We start from the raw sequence: 20,067 nt of genomic DNA on the forward strand, positions 1-20,067 counted from the left end.
AATTCTGCCGAATTTCAAACAGTCGATGTTCGGGTCGAACCGATGGTCGACCCGAAACGTTCGATCCTCCCTAGTCTTCACCTATAGACAGAGTTTTACTCTGTAGCCGTACTAATTGTATTCAACATATTTACTCATATTAACAATTTGTTGCTGAATGTATTCATTGAATTTTAAAATTATTATTTTATTTTCTGTATAATTTTATTGCTAAGGATTTAAGCAGAGCATATTATCCTCTATTGACCACCAGTTTGTAATAGAACTTTGAGGCACAGTACATCTCCAAAACAAAAGCTTAAGCTATAGAAGTGGAACAGATTGGGGTGGATGCACTAAAACTGGAGAGTGTAAAATGTGGTGCAGCTCTGCATAGAAACCAATCAGTTTCCACGTTTTGTTTGTCTAAGCTTAATTGAACAAGCTGAAGTTAGAAGTTGGTTGGCTACCAGCTACCAGTTTTAGTAAATCAACCCCATTGTATTGTTCATGAAAAGAAACCAGTCAGGTTCTCTCTTTCATGTTCCCAGCACATAAGAGTAGAAGTTTGATGGGTAGCTAAGAGCAATAGACAATCCTCTGTTCAAATGTTAACCCCGATTTGTTAATGCTCTTCTTATTTTCTTGTAATGACAGCATAAAAAATGATTTAAAATGTCACAAATAAAAACTCAGTATCAGCTCGATGCATCTTTTTTGTTCACTTCTAAATGTTTTCTAAATGTTATGTGATCATCACAAAATGTCATATCTAGGGATGTTACGAAAAGCCCAGTGAGAGTAAAGACGCTGCGTTCATTTGATAAGGTTACAGAAGTGAGGAATCTTGTAAATGAAATTATTATACATTTCTATGCTTAATACATCTTATGCAGCATATTCCCAGAGGCCTTACACAGGAAATGTGCAGCAACAAATTTCAGAATCATTTAAATGAATAACTAGGTTTGTTACTTAAAAATTATGAATATGTAAATTAATATAGACAGTGTGCCTCCCATATGCAAAAGGCAGGTGTGTTTCAGTGCAGCCATCTAATGCTCCCTTACATTGGCTGCATTTGGCTGAGCTACAAAGGGTGCAGGAGGTGTCACTGCTTTGGGCCTCTGTGTCTGAATGCCAACCAAGCTAAAGCACATGTCACACCCATGGCATGAAACTGGGAGCCTCTGAGCAATATTACTGGCTCAGCATAGAGTCACTGGAAGACTTCTAATATTCAAGATTTACATACATAAAGACCAGATTCCAATAACGAATACCAAGGTCATAGGAGCCAGTGTAACACAAAATTATGCCATATCTATAAATACATCAAAAGCTTTTTAGGATTTTGGCCAGTGAAAAATCAACCATTTTCCCACAGTTATCAGTCCTGATGTTGTAAGATCTTTAAAGGATTTAAACTAATATCAGTTAATGTATTGAGGCCACCAGGTAGGTAAATCAACTAATATCATAACCAGACACCTTGAACTATTTCGGGCCTTGTCCATCCTGGTTTGCTGAGAGCTATTGGGAGTCATACTCAGTCTATGTTCTGCCCCACTTTACCAGCACCGAAGACTTTACTTTAAAAAAAAAAAAAACATTTCCAGTCTCAGATATCAGTTGAATCAATACAGTCCACAACTGTAGCAGGATATAGTAGCATTACCTGCCATGATAAAGCAGTTCTATATTAATCTGCAACATTTTGGGTTCAACCAATCTTTTCTCGCCATCGAGACTCAATAAACACATCATAAAAAGTTCATATATTTGTACTCAACAGCATTTAGCCCATGTCAGTTGCAAACAGCAGGACCAAAGAGGACCATCAACACAATGATCTATCAAATTAAATGGAGGGCTCTGAAGGGAAACTGCATTGTTCTTTTAGTATATTCCTTTCTCTCTCTAACCAATAAAAAAATGCCCTATTGCTGAGACAGCCATGTTAAGGTGATTGCAGTGACATTTAATTCTAATCCTCCAGATATATACAGATAACTGAAGGTAACTAATACGATTTGATTATGTAGGTGTGACAAGAACAGCACACTAAAGTGTAGAATTGTAACAAAGGGAAAAAATAGGTAAATAAATATAATAGAAATTAAAAACTTTCAGCACACACACAATGGCAAGGATTATTATGGCAAACTTATGCTATTGAACATTCTTCTGCCATCTGCAATAAAAATATGTGAACTAAGGTCCAGTAGACCTTTGCACAAAGTAAAAACCTAGTTCATCTATCAAATATTAGTATTAGATGCAAGATTTTTTAGCAAAATGGTGACTGGCTTTATTGACTTGTATTGCTGACCTGGGTGACCCCTACCCAAAGGTGCTGTATTTTGGCATCTGCAAGCTGGCAGGGTAGAGTGATATACAATTAACATGATACCCAACCATCATATGCATCTATCACACAATCCTATGTTTGTCTTAGTTTCTATAAAGGCTTCACACAGAGCCAGGTAATTTTTCACCACAGCCTTATTAAAAAGAGTTAATCTTAAGTGTAAACTTTTAGGTGCTGTAACTCATTGCAAAAAATATATAAATTTAATGGGCTGAAGTCAGGCTGATACACAGTAGACTCTGATATGCTGCTAAGTTCTGTATAGAAGAGGACTATTGGTGTTACTGAATATAACAGCACATGGTACTGTTAAAGTGAAACTCAAGCCAAATGTGTTTTTATTTTTGAATGAAGTTGAGAAGAGTTACAAACTTTGACAGGTTCATTGCTATCCTTGCCCCAAATAGGGAGATTGTTCCTCACTTTCTAGTTAGTCAGTAGGATAGGATGCAAAGGGAATTTCTTCCAATGGGGACAATTTAAATGTGGTCCAGGAGGCTTTTCCTTATTGCCTTTGTGGTTACTGGGACAGGATGAAAGGGGTAATTTCACTAAAGTAGAAACAAGAAATGCTTAAAGTATAACATAGGTTTTAATAAATCCCAATAAATCTAAAACTAGAGAAAAAATGTAGGCTGGAGCTTCCCATTACTATTTAAAATCAATAAAATTAAACTCTACATTAAATGAATGTCATTTACTAATAAAATAGAAATAACTTCTGCAAATGCTATTGTTGTGCCCCTCAAACAATAACATTTGCAGAAGTTCACTTAATAGATAGAGCAACATGTTTCTTCCAACTCTGGTAGTATCCAGAATAAAATAACAGCCTAATATTTAATTTATCATGAACACACTGAACATGTATCTGCTGTGTATAAGCACATAGCTGTGTCAAGACCTTTGACTCCAAGCAGCGCTCAGCTATATATAAAAATTAGAAATTAGACTTCCTACTGTTTTTTTTTTTTTTTTTTTGCTGGTTTGAATTGAACAAAGTTTGTTCTATAACACAGAGGTCTTGCTTCACATGTGATTCATTCAACTTAGTGGACATGAATGCCTATGAATGTAAAGTGCTAAACATATATTCTGTCCTTACATCAGTGATAGAATAAAAACTGCAGGTTCAAACCTCCTGACAGGATGTATACACGGAAGATGCTAGATGTCTATGAAAACACTATAGTTAAACATGCTATTGTATTATACCCGTCTCAAAATGTATATGTTTATACTGCTGATATCCACAAGAGGTGAGTTCAGTCATAATGTCAAAATCTGGAGTGCTGAGAGTTAGCTATAGAAGGCGATCTAATAACAGAGCATGGCAGACATATAAATGTGAAATCATAGATGCCATGATCACAGTAAAAAGTGTACCATAAAAACTATAAACTTTCTGCCACTTACTTTAGATAAAAAAAATACTGGCTCATCTTTCAGAAAATGCTGTGATTGTGCTGACATGTTTCTCATAGACATAGAATATGAACTTCATCCCAGAGATTTACCTTTATTATTTATAGTTCCACGAAGCTGGCTATGCAACAAACCCCAGAGACTCAAATAATAAGGCAGAGAGAGAAATTGGTAAAGTATAGTAATCTATAGCAACCACCGAATTATTACTGAGAAACGTATACTGATCTGGCTTTGAAGAATTAAAATCTAAATATAATAGAAAACAGCCCTGAGCACATCATAAATGCTCTTTTAATTACTATTTATAACATTTATTTATTTGTCAGACTCACCTTCTTAGTAACAGTTTGGGGTGATTTTTGCTTTCAAGGTTTTTGTCAATGAGATCAGACAGCAGTTGCTTTAGCACATCAGTGGCATACTCTAACTTGCTCTGCAAGACAGTCATAATGAGGGACGCCACATTGCCTCTATCACGCATGGAAAAGCTGCGCTGGGATTCAAGTGTCCGGATAAAGGAGAGGAGGAACACTTTATTGTTAATTTGTTGTGCAAACAGCTTGAGACCTTTCTCCACACGCTCTTGTCTGTAGCCAGGAACCTGTGGAAACATAAATAAATGTAGCCATGTTTGTTACTGAGGGAACTGAGTTCAGTATACAGTATCTAAAATCCCAATGAAGTACTTATTTGAACTAAAGAATTTTTGCTCATGTAATATCAAATCAGAAACAATTGTTTGGTGTGCTAACAGAACATTGATTAGAACAATACTTATAGTGCACCTGTGACCAGACTGTGGGCATTAAAGTACTGACATATGTTTAACAAGCAGTGCCCTAAAAACAAGACCTCACTGACCTTTGTAGCTGCAGGTACTTTGGAGTAATTCATGCTCAAAGATCACAACAGAAACTCTGAAGTCAGATTTCAGGTGGTTCCTAATACCTTACAGCATTTCCCTTTATTTACATGAGAAGGTGTAAAGGATGGCAAGTCCCTGCTGTCAGAGGAAGCAAGGGGAGAGAAACTGGTTTTATCATCTCCCTGGTGAATTATAAATAAAAACTTTTCCACAGTACCTGCAGCTATAGAGGTCAGGGATGGTTTGTTTTCATTGTTTCAAGCTCTTTTACCACTTCTTTGGACTGTGAAAATTCTTTAACCACTTCCCGCCCACCCTTTAGGCAATTGATGGCGGGAAGGTGGTTACATTATCCTGACATGCCGTCATATGACGGCAGCAGGATAATGCGCTCTGCGCGCTCCCGGCGATCGTTGCTGTAGTGTGTCACTCTGACTGAAGTAGGCTCTTTACCATGGGACCAGCTGTGTCCAATCACTGCTAGTCACATAGTAAACAGGAAGAGCCGTTTATCGGCTTTCCTCAGTTCGTGCCTGACAGGCACGAGTAGAGGAGAGACGATCTGTGGCTCTCCTGACAGGGGGGGGGGATCTGTGCTGGTAATCAGAGCATTGATTACCAGCACAGACCCAGGGGGGGGGGGGTGCCACTAGAACCACCAAGGATGCCCACCCATGACCCCAGGGATGCCCACCCATTACCCCAGGGATGCCCCCAATGGCCACCAGGGGTAGCAATCAGGGCTCAGGGAGCCTGCCACTGTGCCCTACCCATCAGTGCTGCACCCCATGCCATCTATCAGTGCCTCCCACCAGTGCCCATTATTGCCCACCAGTGCCCATCAGTGCTGCCCATCAGTGCTGATCAGTGCTGCCTATCAGTGCTCATCAGTGCCCATCAGTACCACCTATCAGTACCTGTCAGTGCAACATATCAGTGCCCATCAGTGTCGCCAATCAGTGCCCATCATTGCCGCCTATCAGTGCCCACCAATGCTGCATATCAGTGCTACCTATCAGTGCCACATAGCAGTGCCTATCAGTGCTGCATATTAGTGGCACCTATCAGTGCCCATCAGTGCTGCATATTAGTGCCACCCCATCAGTGCCACATTATCAGTGCCCCATTATCAGTGCCTCTTCATCAGTGCCTGTCAGTGCGGTCTCATCAGTGCTCATCAGTGCAGGAAAAACGTATCTATTTACAAAATGTTATAACATAAACAAAAAACTTTTTTTTTCAAACTTTTCGGTCATTTTTTATTTGTGTAGCAAAAAAGAAAAATCCTTGCGGTGATCAAATACCACCAAAATAAAGCTCTATTTGTGGGAAAAAATTACATAAATTTGGTTTAGGTACAGTGTTGCATGACTGCGCAATTGTCATTCAAATTGCAACATCGCTAAAAGCTGAAAATTGGCCTGGGCGGTAAAGGGGAAAAGTGCCCGGTATTGAAGTGGTTAAAGTTCAAAATCTGAGTACAGATGCATGCATTTTAAAGTACTTTAATTACTTCTGCATGGCTTCCATTCTTGTTTTATATGGAACCATATATTTAGGTATTTTGAAGAAATGAATTAGTTCATTACTAGCGTTTAATAGTAGTGTTGGATAAAAGCCTTTACTACAATAAGGAGCTCACAAATGAACAAAGATCATTTGCCAAAAAATAGTTATTTTTGATGCGAAATCTTGTTATGCCACATTTGTATAAGCACCAAAGTTGATAAGAACACTGCTAAAAGTTCAAATAAAAAAAATTACTGTTCCCTATTTATTGCAGTTCTTCTAAATAGAGAAAGTATTCATTGTTTTTGAGCACATACAAAAACATATGGGAGCATATATATAATAAAACCAAGCCATGTAGTCATGTAGCCATGTAGCCATGTAGCCATGTAGCAATGTAGCACTGATTGCATGGAAATCCACAGTAGTTTAGTGGCTAGCACTTTTGCCTACTTGCCTAGCAGCAAAAGGGTCGCTGGTTCAAATCCCAACCACCGGGACACTACCTGCCTGGAGTTTGCATGTTCTCCCTGTGCCTGCGTGGGTTTCCTCCGGGTACTCTATTTTCCTCCCAATCTCCAAAGCCATGCTGGTAGGTTAATTGGCTCCTGTCTAAATTGGCCCTGGTATGTGTATGTATGAATGTGAGTTAGGGACTTTAGATTGTAAGCTCCTTGAGGGTAGGGGGACTGATGTGAATGTACAATGTATATGTAAAGCGCTGCATAAATTGACAGCGCTATATAAGTACCTGAAATAAATAAAATCCAGCCTTGGGTCGCACTAACAAATTAGATTAAGGAAGCCTTGTAAAGAAGCTCCTGTGTATCACTTTGATTCAGTACATCCTGCTGGAGCGCATGGTAATTTTAGGCTGCATGTTCTCGAAGAAAACACACCGCTTATGGTAAGAGTGCCAAAAAGACTAAATTTACTGTAACTAAAGTAAAGGAAGCAGGCGCATTTGTTTACCATAGAAAAGTTTCTTCTTCAGCAATACATGTCAGCTGAAATGTACGGTAATTAGAAAAAGCACACAAATTGAGTGGGCTGCATAACCTGTCTAGAATATGAGTTGTAGAGAAGGCCTTTTTCCAGCAATTAACTTCAAAAGACATCCCTTCCAGGGAACTGTTCTTGTTTGTACTAATTACTGTGAGGTAATTAGCAGGAGACTGTAATAAAATAATTTCCATTAAGGTTGTTCTGCAGTATTTATAAATGATTTGTAGTGGTATTTCTTTTATATTATATTTGTTATATGTTTGTTAGTCATCAGAAAAGAACAAAACATTGCCACTTGGGCATTTCCAAACACTTGTGTTGAAACGGTTGATTACTGTTATAAGAGTGATCACTAAAGTTTGTACTGATGGAAAAAAGAGAAAATGTGCTTCCAAACTGCTAGACAAAAAATAAGCGCTCTATGTTTACTTGTGCTAAAATGTAGAATCAACATATAAATTTCAAAAAGACACAATTTTTAAGTACTGGTAGGTAAAAGGAGACCTTCCTCTCTAAGCGCCGGTTCACACTACCGCGACGCTACTTCCAGGGGCGACCTCCAACTTCATAACATTGAAGTCTATGGCGGTCGCCTCCTGGTCGCCCCAAAGAAGCTCCGGACCCTTTTTCTAGGTCGGAGCGACTTGTGTCGCTCCTATTAGAACGGGTCCGCAGCTTCCCTATGGGAGGCAACCTGCGGCGACCTGTGAGGCGACCAGGTCGCCTCACAGGTCGCCCTAGTGGGAACCGAGGCTAAAAGCTGTGGTTCACAAATGATGATATTTCCTGTAAATAGTTTGAGCCCTCCAAACTCTGCACCCCTACATACAGACTTCATACATAAGGGTCACTATAATAAAGGTCACAGAATTTTCTCTAATTGTAGCAGCAATGCATGGAGCCTACCAAGTATGCTTCAGTAGAGACCACAGGTTTCACAAGCTGGGCATCCAGCCTCAAGAGTCATAGCAATCACAACAGGTCCACCCCTGCTTATTATCAACATGAGGGGATATTTATGAAATTGAAGGCACAGAAAATAAATCAGATCAGTTTAATGAGTAGTTCATTTATTAATATTAAATACACTAAAGTAAAGTTTATTAAAAGGTATATCTATTTTCTCATTTTGGATCTAGTGGGGAAGAGTAGGCCTACGTCAAGTTTTAATTGCTGTCTGTGTACCCACTTGGGAAATACCCCTTCTTTTTTTCCTGGGCATTTTGGCACTGAGGAATAAAGTGAGGGACCCCTGAAGTTTGTCTCTTGAGCATTCTAAATTATTTTGTACCTTTTATTGATATTCACAGTATGTTTAGACTAATTTTCATTCAATCAAGGAAGGCTATTCTCCTTAACTAAAAAATGGTAATGTTTACAACAAGCTTTTTATCAGGTGAGCTCAGACCTTCCTAAATGTAAGATAATCTACATGGGTAGGGCCTTCCCCATGAACTTTTTCTAAGATATGGAAACCCTTCATGGAATTTTCTGCTGTTCGGTTGTCTGATTTTTCCTCACCACAAATGTTAATGTATTCCTTTTATGGTGTACTCATAGGTTTGTGCCTGTCTCCAACTTTAGTCCTGTGCTATTGTATGTACCTCACTGCTTATTGAGGGGAGAGAGCGTGTATGCATGTTGTGTAAGCTTGTGTAAGTGACTGTTCTTCAATGTTTTTTATCTTTATTGCTTAGGCGCTGCACAGCCCAGATGTACTGTATGTGCCTAAAAACCACCATTGCTGTGCCCAATGTTGTTTGCATGCATGTTATCTCTCTGCTTACTCTACTCTCAACTCCAATGAGCATAATGCTTGTCAACGCATTTGTAAACAGCATACCTGGTTGGGTCCTAGTGTTACCCTTCTCTTTCACTGAGTTCATAGGATTACAAGAAGCTGATATCAAAATCAACATCAAAATTAGGTACTTACACTAATTGCATTTAAACAATCAATTTAACTATGTATTAAAGAACAAATAATTGCATGAATTTTTGTCTCTTGTATCAGCCTAAAGTTCAGCTTAAAGTTACACATACTCTTCCGGATAACCACATTGTAAATCATCCATCAGCAAATAAATACTTTCTGGAAATTTTCATACTATACTGTATATTGATATGGTATCTAGGACACTACAGTACCTCCAAGTCCCTCAGCACTGGGTGGTCTTCAATGCCAGGAAACAACACCCTCATGGTGTACGTACGATAATCCAAGAAAGGAATACCAGCTCCATCTAAGTCACTTGTCAGCTCATGGATATCTGTCTGAAGCTCAGCAAATGCTAAAAGACAAGAAAAAAGTTATGAGCCTCACAAAAAACCGTACAGGAGTAAATAACAGGTAACTTTTTATGTAAGAAGCAAATTCCTAGTTGACCTTTGTTTGGTGGATGTTAGTGAGATCTGTAACTATGTGGCATTTCACTTGAAATGATAAGATTATGACAAAGTGCAATGATTTCCTCTAGAGGGCAACAAAGAGATGCAGAATTGCCAAAGCTATAGCAATATACACTTTCAATAAGATTTTAGTAAAACATATTAAAATGTATTCAATTCACTTTTATACATTTACCAAACATATTTCAGCCTTCTATTTTACTTTTTAGCCTAGAATGCTTTACACTGCAATATAGCATAAATGTATTTCATACAAACATTCACAAGATGCTTGTCCTTCATGATTTAAGCAAAAAAAAAAAAAAAATCCTTTGACCCTAATGTTACGAAATGTGGGCAAAAATAGTATAAACAAGGCTTAGAAATCCTGGGTTTAACACTTTAACCTTCCCAGTGTTCACAGAGCCACGGAAAGCCTCTCTAACACCAGGTTGTCATGACAATATATCATTGCCAGCTCTACGCCTGCTAATAACACAGAAAATGCAATTGAAAACAGGTTGTGGAATAATAATAAAATACTTTAGCTAAAACACTTAAAGGTCATCAATTTGAACCCATTTTGAGAAAAAAAAAACTAACTTGTTAAGTATTTAAGTCCTGCATTTTAAAGAAAAGCATTCAACATGTTCCTTATGTGCTGTACCCAATCAGTGACATTTTGAAATGTGTTCAAAATGGAAGAAGTAATCTCTTATAAGGCTTTTAAAGCACTTACATATGGCTAGCATAGCTCGTAAACCTGGTAAAGAAGATGGGGAGTCAATAAGTTCAGTAAAGAACCTTCAAAAGTGAACAATCAAAGTGTGAATAAAATGCTTTGTTTGTGTAGTAATTTAAAAAGATTTATGATTCAGTAAAAATATATTTTTAGTGTGTAATATAGCATTTGAATTAAGATAGTTTAGAAAGAAACAATAAAAAATGTGACAACTTAATAACAATGTTACAGAATGCTGCTACACATCTGTCAAACCACCATATTATTTTTATATCCAGCTGATTTGTTTTCAGAGTTCAAGTTCTGCTACTTACACAATAACTTATATACAAGATGGAGTCCCCCATTCCCTTGGGAAACAGTGTTCCTGGCTGGCCTACACTACCAGCCTGAATAAGGCCGCATTATCATATTCATTTCATTTTTTTTATTTGTATTTTTTATCATTTGTATTTATAGAATAAACATATTATGCATGCACACAGACCTTCCCACATGTCCTTATGCCTGGTCTGCAAAGGGCCTCACAAACTAATATTCCTCTAGCAGTTATATATATCCTATAGGCAATTTGGAAGAAACAAATTAAACACCAGTATGATTTTGGCAGCAAATCAGAGCACTGGAGAAAGCTCATGCAAATATGGGAAGATCACAAAAATGCCATGAATATAGGTTCCTTTGTAGAATTAAATACTTTTGCCACATGGCTAAATGGTCATTTATTAACTGTAGCTCTCAATGCAGCAAAGCTGCATAACAGCTACTGATCCTGGGGGCAATACAAGGGGATGAAGTTAAAACCAGGCATGGAGCATATGTTAAAGTAAAGGTGGCTGAAATCAGAAGCCCAGATAATTAAATAAAAGTAACTGGCGCATCAGCAGTCAAAAAAAATGACTATTCACTTGTACAGGTATTAGTGATTCAAAATCTACGACCTACGATCTTTGTAATCACTAGTAATTATTAAGGGGCACATAATAGCTTGTAGTTGTTTGTCAAATACAACTGCACTTATTCTGTAATGTCGAAGACATTTCATCACTCAGCCAAATGGCTTTTTGAGTTCTAACAAGTGTCAGGAACATGCCCCCAGCATTTATAATTACTTCAGTAACGCAATCATCTTATTCAAATAACTATGGTATTATTCTATGTGTAAAGGCAGATTTGGATTGTTCAAGAACAAGATAGATGGTTTAAAAGTTTTTGAAACAACTTTGTTCTAATTACACAATCCAATTACCATGGTGACAATTATCCAGTAGCTGGGAAGGGCATCCCCAAAAAAGCATGTTTTGAAAGATCAAATATAAAAATGTAACATCACTTGCAGCCCCAAAACTGTCCCTGAGGCTGTATAAAAGACAATGTTCCATTTTAAACACAGATGAGGCTGCTAATCTCTTCAGCCTATATTATAGCATTTGACATCTCATTTGTCATTGACATGTACAACAAGATCTTTTTTGAGCTTCCCTTGGAATTTTGACATAATAATAATAATAAAAATAACAATAGAATGCACACAGTCATCTTTTGCTATGCAAAACCCACCTTCTTTGCATTCCAAGGCTACCCGTGATTCCAAGTTGTCCATTTGCATTTGCAGCCTTTTCAATGTTAAGTCACTTTCCCTGGATTTACGTTTATATGCTATTAGCACAGCCACAATGAAGATGATCAGCAGTCCTCCTGCTGCAGCAATACTGACAATAGCTGGTACACTAAGTGGACTATCAGGTGTTATATAAACCATACCAGGGGAGAACTCCATTCCACCAACTCGGGCCTACAAAGAGATTACCAATCAGAGACATTAAAACCAGACTTAAATCACACATCTACAAATTATTATATGCGTTGTTTATTTATAAAGACTAACTGGTTGACCATTATTTACACTATATTCTGAGCATACTGTCAATTTAGCGTAACCATGTACATAAGGAAGTGTACTAAGGTCAGGAAAAAAAGACAGACCAGAAGTAGTAATGTTATAAATGTATATAATGTAATATAACAGAAAAGCAGTTAGAAAATAAAGTCACTCCCTTACTAGCTGGGCCTCATCACTACTTCCTCTAGAGAGAGAAATTCTGCTGGGCTAGCGAGGAAGAAATTTAATTTGGGACAATTGATCCCTCATCTGAGTGGTCCTGACACTGGCGACTCATCAGGAAGGGTTGACGTGCCCCCATTTTTATAGACCTAAAAAAAAAGTAGCGCATGCTCGCGGCATGTTAACAGATGTGTGTCAATGCAAATTATGTCATGTGTTAACGTGTGCTGTGTTAAGGCAATCCATTGAAATAGATGAGCTGCCAATGCACCAAAGAATCTAAAAATCAGACATGCCAACATTTTTGAGATGTGATGCAACCCAACAAACTATGGTGCCTTGTACTGCATTGTGGCAAGCTGTAATCCATATGGGTTGCACATGTAACAATGCAAAGATAAAAATGGGCCCCAACATATTGCACTGTATATAAAAGTATAAAAGAAGCATAATAGTTAACTTCATCTTAAAGTTGGCACCGCAGAATAGGAATTATTTTTTTACAATATTTTTACTGCAGTGAGTATTAGATGCTAGTGATAGGGATTGTTTGGTTCAGCCTCCTGCAGCCCACCAGGCAAACAAAGCCACAGGAACAGTGTTATGACAAAACTACTCTGTATTTCAGTAGACACTCCTATAATCCTTTGAGCTCAGTAAGAAATGTCTCTTAATATTTCAATTTTTCTTTCCGATAGACTGTCAGAATAGATTACCAGTGACAGCAGCACTGTACATATAACTATATGTGTTGAACAAAACTGTAAAACCAGTAGTGAGTATTAAAGAATTTTACAACTATTAATAGTTATTTACCCATACTTGTCTATGTTATGGGGCAAATAGTAATGTGAAAAGCACAGCATTATTTAAATACCAATCAAAAATTAATTTTTCATTACATAAAATAGGACATCATTTATTGCAGTTTATTTATTGTTAAAACTGGAACCTTAATTGGTTCTCTTTGTTACTGCAATTTACAGCTCTCTATAAAGAAAGGGTTGTATGCATTTTTTATTTATTTTTTTAATTTTGTGTACCATTTCATCTTAGCTGTACTGTTTGTCTTTGAAATTACATAATACTCATACTGTTAACACTATTGTATATTTTCAATCTATGAAACAGTCTACTTGTAGGTGTGGCTTGATGATATAGACTTCAGCTGCCTAAATATCTCTCGGAGATAACAAAGGGATACATTAAAAATGACCAACTTCTAACACTTTGGGGATTAAATCAGATTTGGCCTTTAGACAATAATAGAAAGTAATTGGGATGAATATGACAGTGTGGCTGTGTATCAGGGACAAGCTGGAATCTGTCTAGTCTTATCAGTCTCCCTTTAACCAGCATTTGTAACTGATAACCTTGTCTACTTTGATTTGCAGCCAATATTCACTTCAGTGGTTTTATATCTTTGCTTATACCAAATCTTTACAATGCTTTATATTAATGATAATTGTTAACACTTTACATTTTATTATCTTGAGACTATGCATAATTTATTCTTAATGGCCTTTTTATGTAACTTTTTTTTTCCTTTTATACCTAGGGTGGATTGGATGTCCCATTCAACTGTAAAGGAGGAGAGGGAAACTGTATCAAGTATGGAAACAGTCCAAGCTATACTGACACCTCCTAGCCTACCAGTTTTGTGAGATGGAAAGAAATATGAATTCATAATGAATTTTTTTAATCCGCTTAGCTTAAGCCTTGTATGCGTGAGCCGGTTCAATAAAAACCGGCCGACATTCGGCCCGTGTGTATGCCAAAGGGACTGACAGAAGCCAGTCATTTGGTTGCTTCTTTTGGATGAGCATGCTGGAAAAACAGCAGCTGACCGACTCCGGATCAGCACTCTCAGCCAATGGCTGAGAACACTTATCAGAGTTTTCTGGCGGGGGGGGGGGGGCACTTCCCTGTCAGAACACAACAGCTCAGCAGGGGAGATCGCTGTACTAACAACGGATTATTAGTACAGTGGCTCAGACCAAAAAAACTCACAGTGTGTACTAGGCTTTAGCCTGGTACCAAGAATGTTTGCTTGGTTTATAAACATTTTTTATAAGGCTGTGCCTAATAATGGAAAGTTTTCTTTTGCAAGTAAGATGTATTAGTGTAGACACACAGAGTATATATGCAATATATGTATAAAACTACAAAAACATTCACCCAAAGCCATTATAATCTTCCTTTAACCACTTCCCACAAACAGAGGTACCTTTACGTCGGCACGAAGAAGTTGTTGTACCGGGGTGACACCTGCAGCTAGAGGCATCAGCCCCAGTACCTTTTTTTATACAGCCGGTGGTCGGCTTTCTTGTGATAACAACCTATGTGGCTCAGCAGCCGCTCGGCTGTTATCATAAGGAGTGGGAGGGGACGTCCCCCACCGGGAGACCCGAGCTAAGCCGGATTCCGCATTGATCGGGTCTCCGATGAGGTAACCCAGGAGCGATGTCAGAACACCACTTCCAGTTTACTCAGCTGCCAATGGCGCCAATTTTAAAAAAATGACAGTATTCAGAAATGCAGATTTTGGTGTTTTGAATACTTTTAAGTGCAGAGGAGGCCTAAAGAGTACTTCTCACTGCCTATCACTGTCAAAAGGATGTTTACATTCCTTGTGATGGCAATAAAAGTGATCAGATTTTTTTTTTTTTAAAGGAACAGTGAAAAAATAAAATAAAATCAATAGGAGTACCATTCCAGTGTGCGCAATTTTAAACCGCAACATGTTAGGTATCTATTTACTCAGTGTGACATCATATTTCATAATATTATTAGGCTAACTTTACTGTTTAGTTTTTTTTAAATTTAGTGAAGTGTATTTTTTTCCCAAAAAATTGTGTTAGAAATACCGCCGCACAAATATTGTGTGACATAAAATATTGCATAGACCCTCTTTTTTAGTCTTTGCTAAAAAAAAAAAAAAAAATATATATATATATATATATATATATATGTTTGGGGGTTCTAAGTAATTTTCTAACAGAAAATACTGATTTTAACTTGTAAACAACATGTGTCAGAAATAGTCTTGGTATTTAAATGGTTAAAAAGTCAAGCTTCAACACAAAACAAAAAGATGTGATTAGACTGTGTACACTGAGGAGAGTGATATAGGATGTATAGTGGTGAGCTGTGAGGCTAGCAACCATTTTTCTTTAAGGATTACCTAAAAGGCACAACAAATAAATAACTAAATTGAGATGTTAAATTAAAGACCACAGGAAGCAACACAGACCATTTTTGAGGTGAAGCGAAGTATAAGAGTCTAAGGCTATAAATGATATTCCTGCTTTCAATTAAAATACCCAAAGCACTATTTTTTTTTTTTTTGGGGGGGGGGGGATGCAAAAACAAGGCTATCTCCATTGTTTTATCATAATATTCAGTAAGCCAACAATTTATATTTTTTTTATTTATTGAGCTGACTTCATAATCTGAATATGATTGGTAGTTAAAGGTTACTGCACATCATTATTGCTCTGTGTGCCAGTTTGATAGGCAAGCTTATATAAAGAGATATTCTAGATTGCAGCAGGTTGTTTTTAAAAAAACTACTACTGTACCAAAATGTGTGTAATGCATTTATTGTTGAGCCAAAGAAGTTCTAAAGGGGTATACAATAATTTACACACAAGGGCCCATTTGTTGGTACAATTCCCAACCTTCAAACTGACCTATTTTGTTTTAACAGCAAGAAATCACAACCATATACCAGTTTATCACTATGATGTGGGAAATAAAAATAAAATCAGCTACTGCTAAGCTATCTGGAATGAATCCAGATATAATGTGGCTCAACTTGAGATCCCTACCTGTTATTAGGACAAAGAAAATCAAGGGATAGGTTACAGTGAGTGATGGCAGAAAACCAGAACCCTACATGATTAGCCACCTGTCTGGACAAGTTTATGAGAAAGTTAAATAAAAACCCCAAACAAGAAAAAATTTATTTCTGTTAAATAGTCCATATATTTATTTTATTTATGCAGACTGCAAGGATTTTGTAGCCTTTAGGGATATAGTTTTCCCAGCAATAGGTAGACTATAACAGCAACACCAAATTCTTTGGTAATGGTGATGTCAGACAAAGAAACTATGCCTACAATACTTACCAGTACTTTGTGGCGCCCAGTTAAGTTTGGGGATTCACACAGTAACTGAACATCAGACACGGTAACTGTGCATTGCTTTTCACCAATGTACATGGAATACTTCAGCTTCATATTACCTCCTGCTACTGGTGGAATCAAGTTCTTTCCCTACAATAACAAGAAGGTATCATTGCATCTGATAACTTGTATAACCCATGATGGAAACGAATAGCAATTTATGATCCCAAATCATACATAGGTGCCAATTATTTTCTCTTTACATTCCATTCAAACAATTTATTTTGCATTTTCATTCAGATCAGCAGAAAAGTAAATGTGGCTCATCAGAAAGTGAACCTTTGAAACTGACATGCTAATTCAAGCTAATGACTGCAGAACAATGTGCACAATCAACATATTTAGATAGAAATTCTACTAAAGGAATCTGTCCACATCTGCGTGATCGTAGACATTCTCTGGGGTAGATTTGCTAAAGCTTCACTTTCATTGAAACTAAGTTTGCTTCAAAATAACAGTCACATGCAAAGAAACTTCTTATTTTTCAAAACTTCTCTGCACATGACTGAGTTCACATTGAGTAGAGGTTTACTTGGCTAAATAAAAAACGATCTCACCATCGGAGCTCAACCTTACAAATTAAACTATGGTTAAACTGGTTTATCTTTACTGTCCAGAACCAGTATAAAACAGATAAATGAGGGTATGGCTGCTACCATTGGAGTCCCATTTATATAAGTAGGCATGTAGCTTTACTGTATATGTAGGAAGTTTCCTTTGTACCTATTCTCTGTATAATCAGCTTTGAACTGCAGTCAATTTTCATAGTTACATAGTTAGTAATTTTACTTACTTACTTTTTAACTTAACTTTTAACTTTGCTTATTTTTAATTATTAGGTCTTTTAATCCTTCTCAATTATTGACTCTTTTAACCACTTTAGCTCCAGAAAGTTTACCCCCCCCCCCCCCGCTTGATGAACAGCCCATTTTTTTGCGATACGGCACTGTGTTACTTTAACTGACTATTGTGCGACTGTTTGACTCTGTACCCAAATAAAATTAATGTCCTTTTTTTCTCACAAATAGAGCTTTCTTTTGATGTTATTTGACATCTGCAGTTTTTATTTTTTGTGTTGTAAACAAAAAAAGGCCGTAAATTTTGAAACAAATAAACGTTTTTACACATCCAATAAAAGAATGTAAAAAATCTAATTTCTTCATCAATTTAGGCCAATATATATTCTGCTACATATTTTTAGTATAAAAAAAAATCCCAATAAGTGTATATTGATTGGTTTGCACAAAAAATGATAGTGTCTACAAACTATGGGATATATTTTTTAATTTAGTTTTTTCCTAGTAATGGCGGCAATCAGTGACTTTTAGCGGGACTGCGACACTTGGCCAGACAAATCGGACTCTAAGTGACACTTTTGATATTTTTTTGGGGACCAGTTAAACTCATACAGTGATCAGTGCTAAAAATATGCACTGTCTTTCTTCTAATGACACTGACAGGAAAGGGGTTAACATCAGGGGCGATCAAAGGCTAAATGTGTTCCTAGGGAGTGCTTTCTAACTGTGGGGGAGGTGCTTGTTTTTTGGGAGGGCAGAGATCCGTGTTCCTGCTTAGCAGAAACACAGGATCACTACCTTCCCTTCTCACAGAACGGCGATCTGACTTGTTTATATAGGCAGACCGCCGTTCTGCCTGTCCCCCGAACGTTTGGCGGGTCCCGACAGACATCAAATCATTGCGCGCCCCAGACCTGCAAGTGAAAAATCATGCACAGGCATGTGATTTTGCACAGGAGAGCCACCTTGCCGCCGTATATATGTACTGTATATCAGTGGTCCTCAACTCTGGCCTACAGGGCCCACTAACAGGCCAGATTTGCAAGATAACTGAAATGCATCCCAGGTGATATAATTTGCTGCTCAGTGATTGCAGTACTCTAGTCTGAATCTCCCCAAGGTGATACTTAAAATCTGGCCTGTTAGTGGGCCCTGAGGACCGGAGTTGAGGACCACTGCTGTATATGATCGGCAATTGATTAAAGCAGCCTCTGTCAATCTTTTCAACATAGAGGAACCCTTGAAATAATGTTCCGGTCTCAGGGAACCCCTGCTCAAAATGACTATATCTACAACTCATGATACATTAGTGTGATGGTCATTTGGAAGAATACTCATTACACTTGGGGTCATTGAAAAGAATGACTTTCTTACAGATAGCTAAAAAGATCAATTGTTTCAGTAGGAACTTATCTGAGAGGCAGAAATGGCTCAAGGAACCCCTAGTAACCCCTGGAGGAACCCTATGCATCAATGGAACCCTGGTTGAGAAACCTTGGTTTAAAGCACAAGGGTGCAATAAACTGCTTATTACACGGTTGCATAAAGTGCAGTTCTGGACCACTTGTAGGGTCATTGCATATACTAGAGATCAATCTGTTTGGTACCTAAAGTGAAACTCCAGCCAAAACTTTAGTTTCAAAGTTTGTCATATTTATATTGCTATCTGTGTATAACCCTGGTTACCCCTTGTAAATAAAAACCTAAAGGGGTTCTAAAGTCCAAATGTTTTTACCTTAATGCACTTTCTTTAAGGTAAAACACACCCTGCTACTTCCATACCCCCGCCCCAAAAAAACTTACTGCGCATGACAACTCTCCTGATCCAGCACTGTCCCCGCTGGCACCCCCACTCTCCTCTCCCTCTGGATTTGCAGGCTACACTGATAGCAGTGGGAGTCTTAGGCTCCCGCTACTTTCAGTCAAATCCTGTGAGGAGGGAGCGGGCCATGGCCAAGCTGTGCTGTGTGTGTCTATGGATGCACACAGCCGGATGTGCACCTGCACGGTTGTCCCCATGGAAGAGAAGAGAAGCAGAGTGTGCCAGTGGGGGACCACCAAAAAGAGGTAAAGGATCACTCTGTTCAATATTGCTGCGCAGAGCAGGAAAATATATTATGTTTTTTACACCAATTAAAAACATTGACTTTATTTTTTATTTTTTTTTCTTTCTTTCTATTATAAAGGGGAGGGGAGGATGGGGGGGGGGGGGTGGGAGGGAGGAGGAGGGGAAAGGAGGGAAGAAAAAAAAGAAAAAAAAGAGGAGAGAAAAAGGAAGGCATAATGAACAATATTATCAATGCAGGAATTATATAGCTTATTTTATTATTTTTGAAAATTTGGTATGTAAGATTGCATAATGAAGGACAATATCTTAGTATCCTGCTGATATAGATATACTGTTATTGAGCGTTTATATGCCTATCTTCTGTTTTTGTTTCTGAGAGAGACATGACTGATTGTTGATGACTATGTATTGATGTAATTACTTTGATGTGAAATGTCAGTTTCTTTTGTTTTTGTTTTTCTCTTTCTTGAATGAATAAATAAAATATTGGAAAAAAAAAAAAAAACATTGACTTTAATATCATTTTAAAATACTGTAACTTTGGATCTGTTTCTATCCCTAAAACTAGAATGGAAGTTTTGGCTGGAATTCCACTCCAAATAATACTGAACTTATTGGATAGTTACATTAGGAAAGCTAAGGTATAAAAATAAAAGGAAATTG

The 20,067-nt window shown here is 37.6% G+C and overlaps 1 protein-coding gene across 3 annotated transcripts in view; it reads right to left on the reverse strand.

Moving 5' to 3' along the window:
• Positions 1–20,067, reverse strand: part of PLXNA4 (plexin A4) — a 965,210-nt gene that overhangs the window by 101,241 nt on the left and 843,902 nt on the right. For all 3 annotated transcript variants that reach the window (XM_082255302.1, XM_082255301.1, XM_082255300.1), the window contains 4 exons: positions 16,483–16,629; positions 11,848–12,082; positions 9,306–9,448; positions 4,111–4,379 (listed from right to left, as the gene is read on the reverse strand). In XM_082255302.1, the coding sequence (XP_082111428.1) occupies positions 4,111–4,379; positions 9,306–9,448; positions 11,848–12,082; positions 16,483–16,629 (794 nt within the window). The remainder of the gene's footprint in view (positions 1–4,110; positions 4,380–9,305; positions 9,449–11,847; positions 12,083–16,482; positions 16,630–20,067) is intronic.

Source organism: Pelophylax lessonae (genome assembly GCF_965119305.1).
Source record: "Pelophylax lessonae genome assembly, chromosome: 4".
Lineage (NCBI taxonomy): Eukaryota > Metazoa > Chordata > Amphibia > Anura > Ranidae > Pelophylax > Pelophylax lessonae.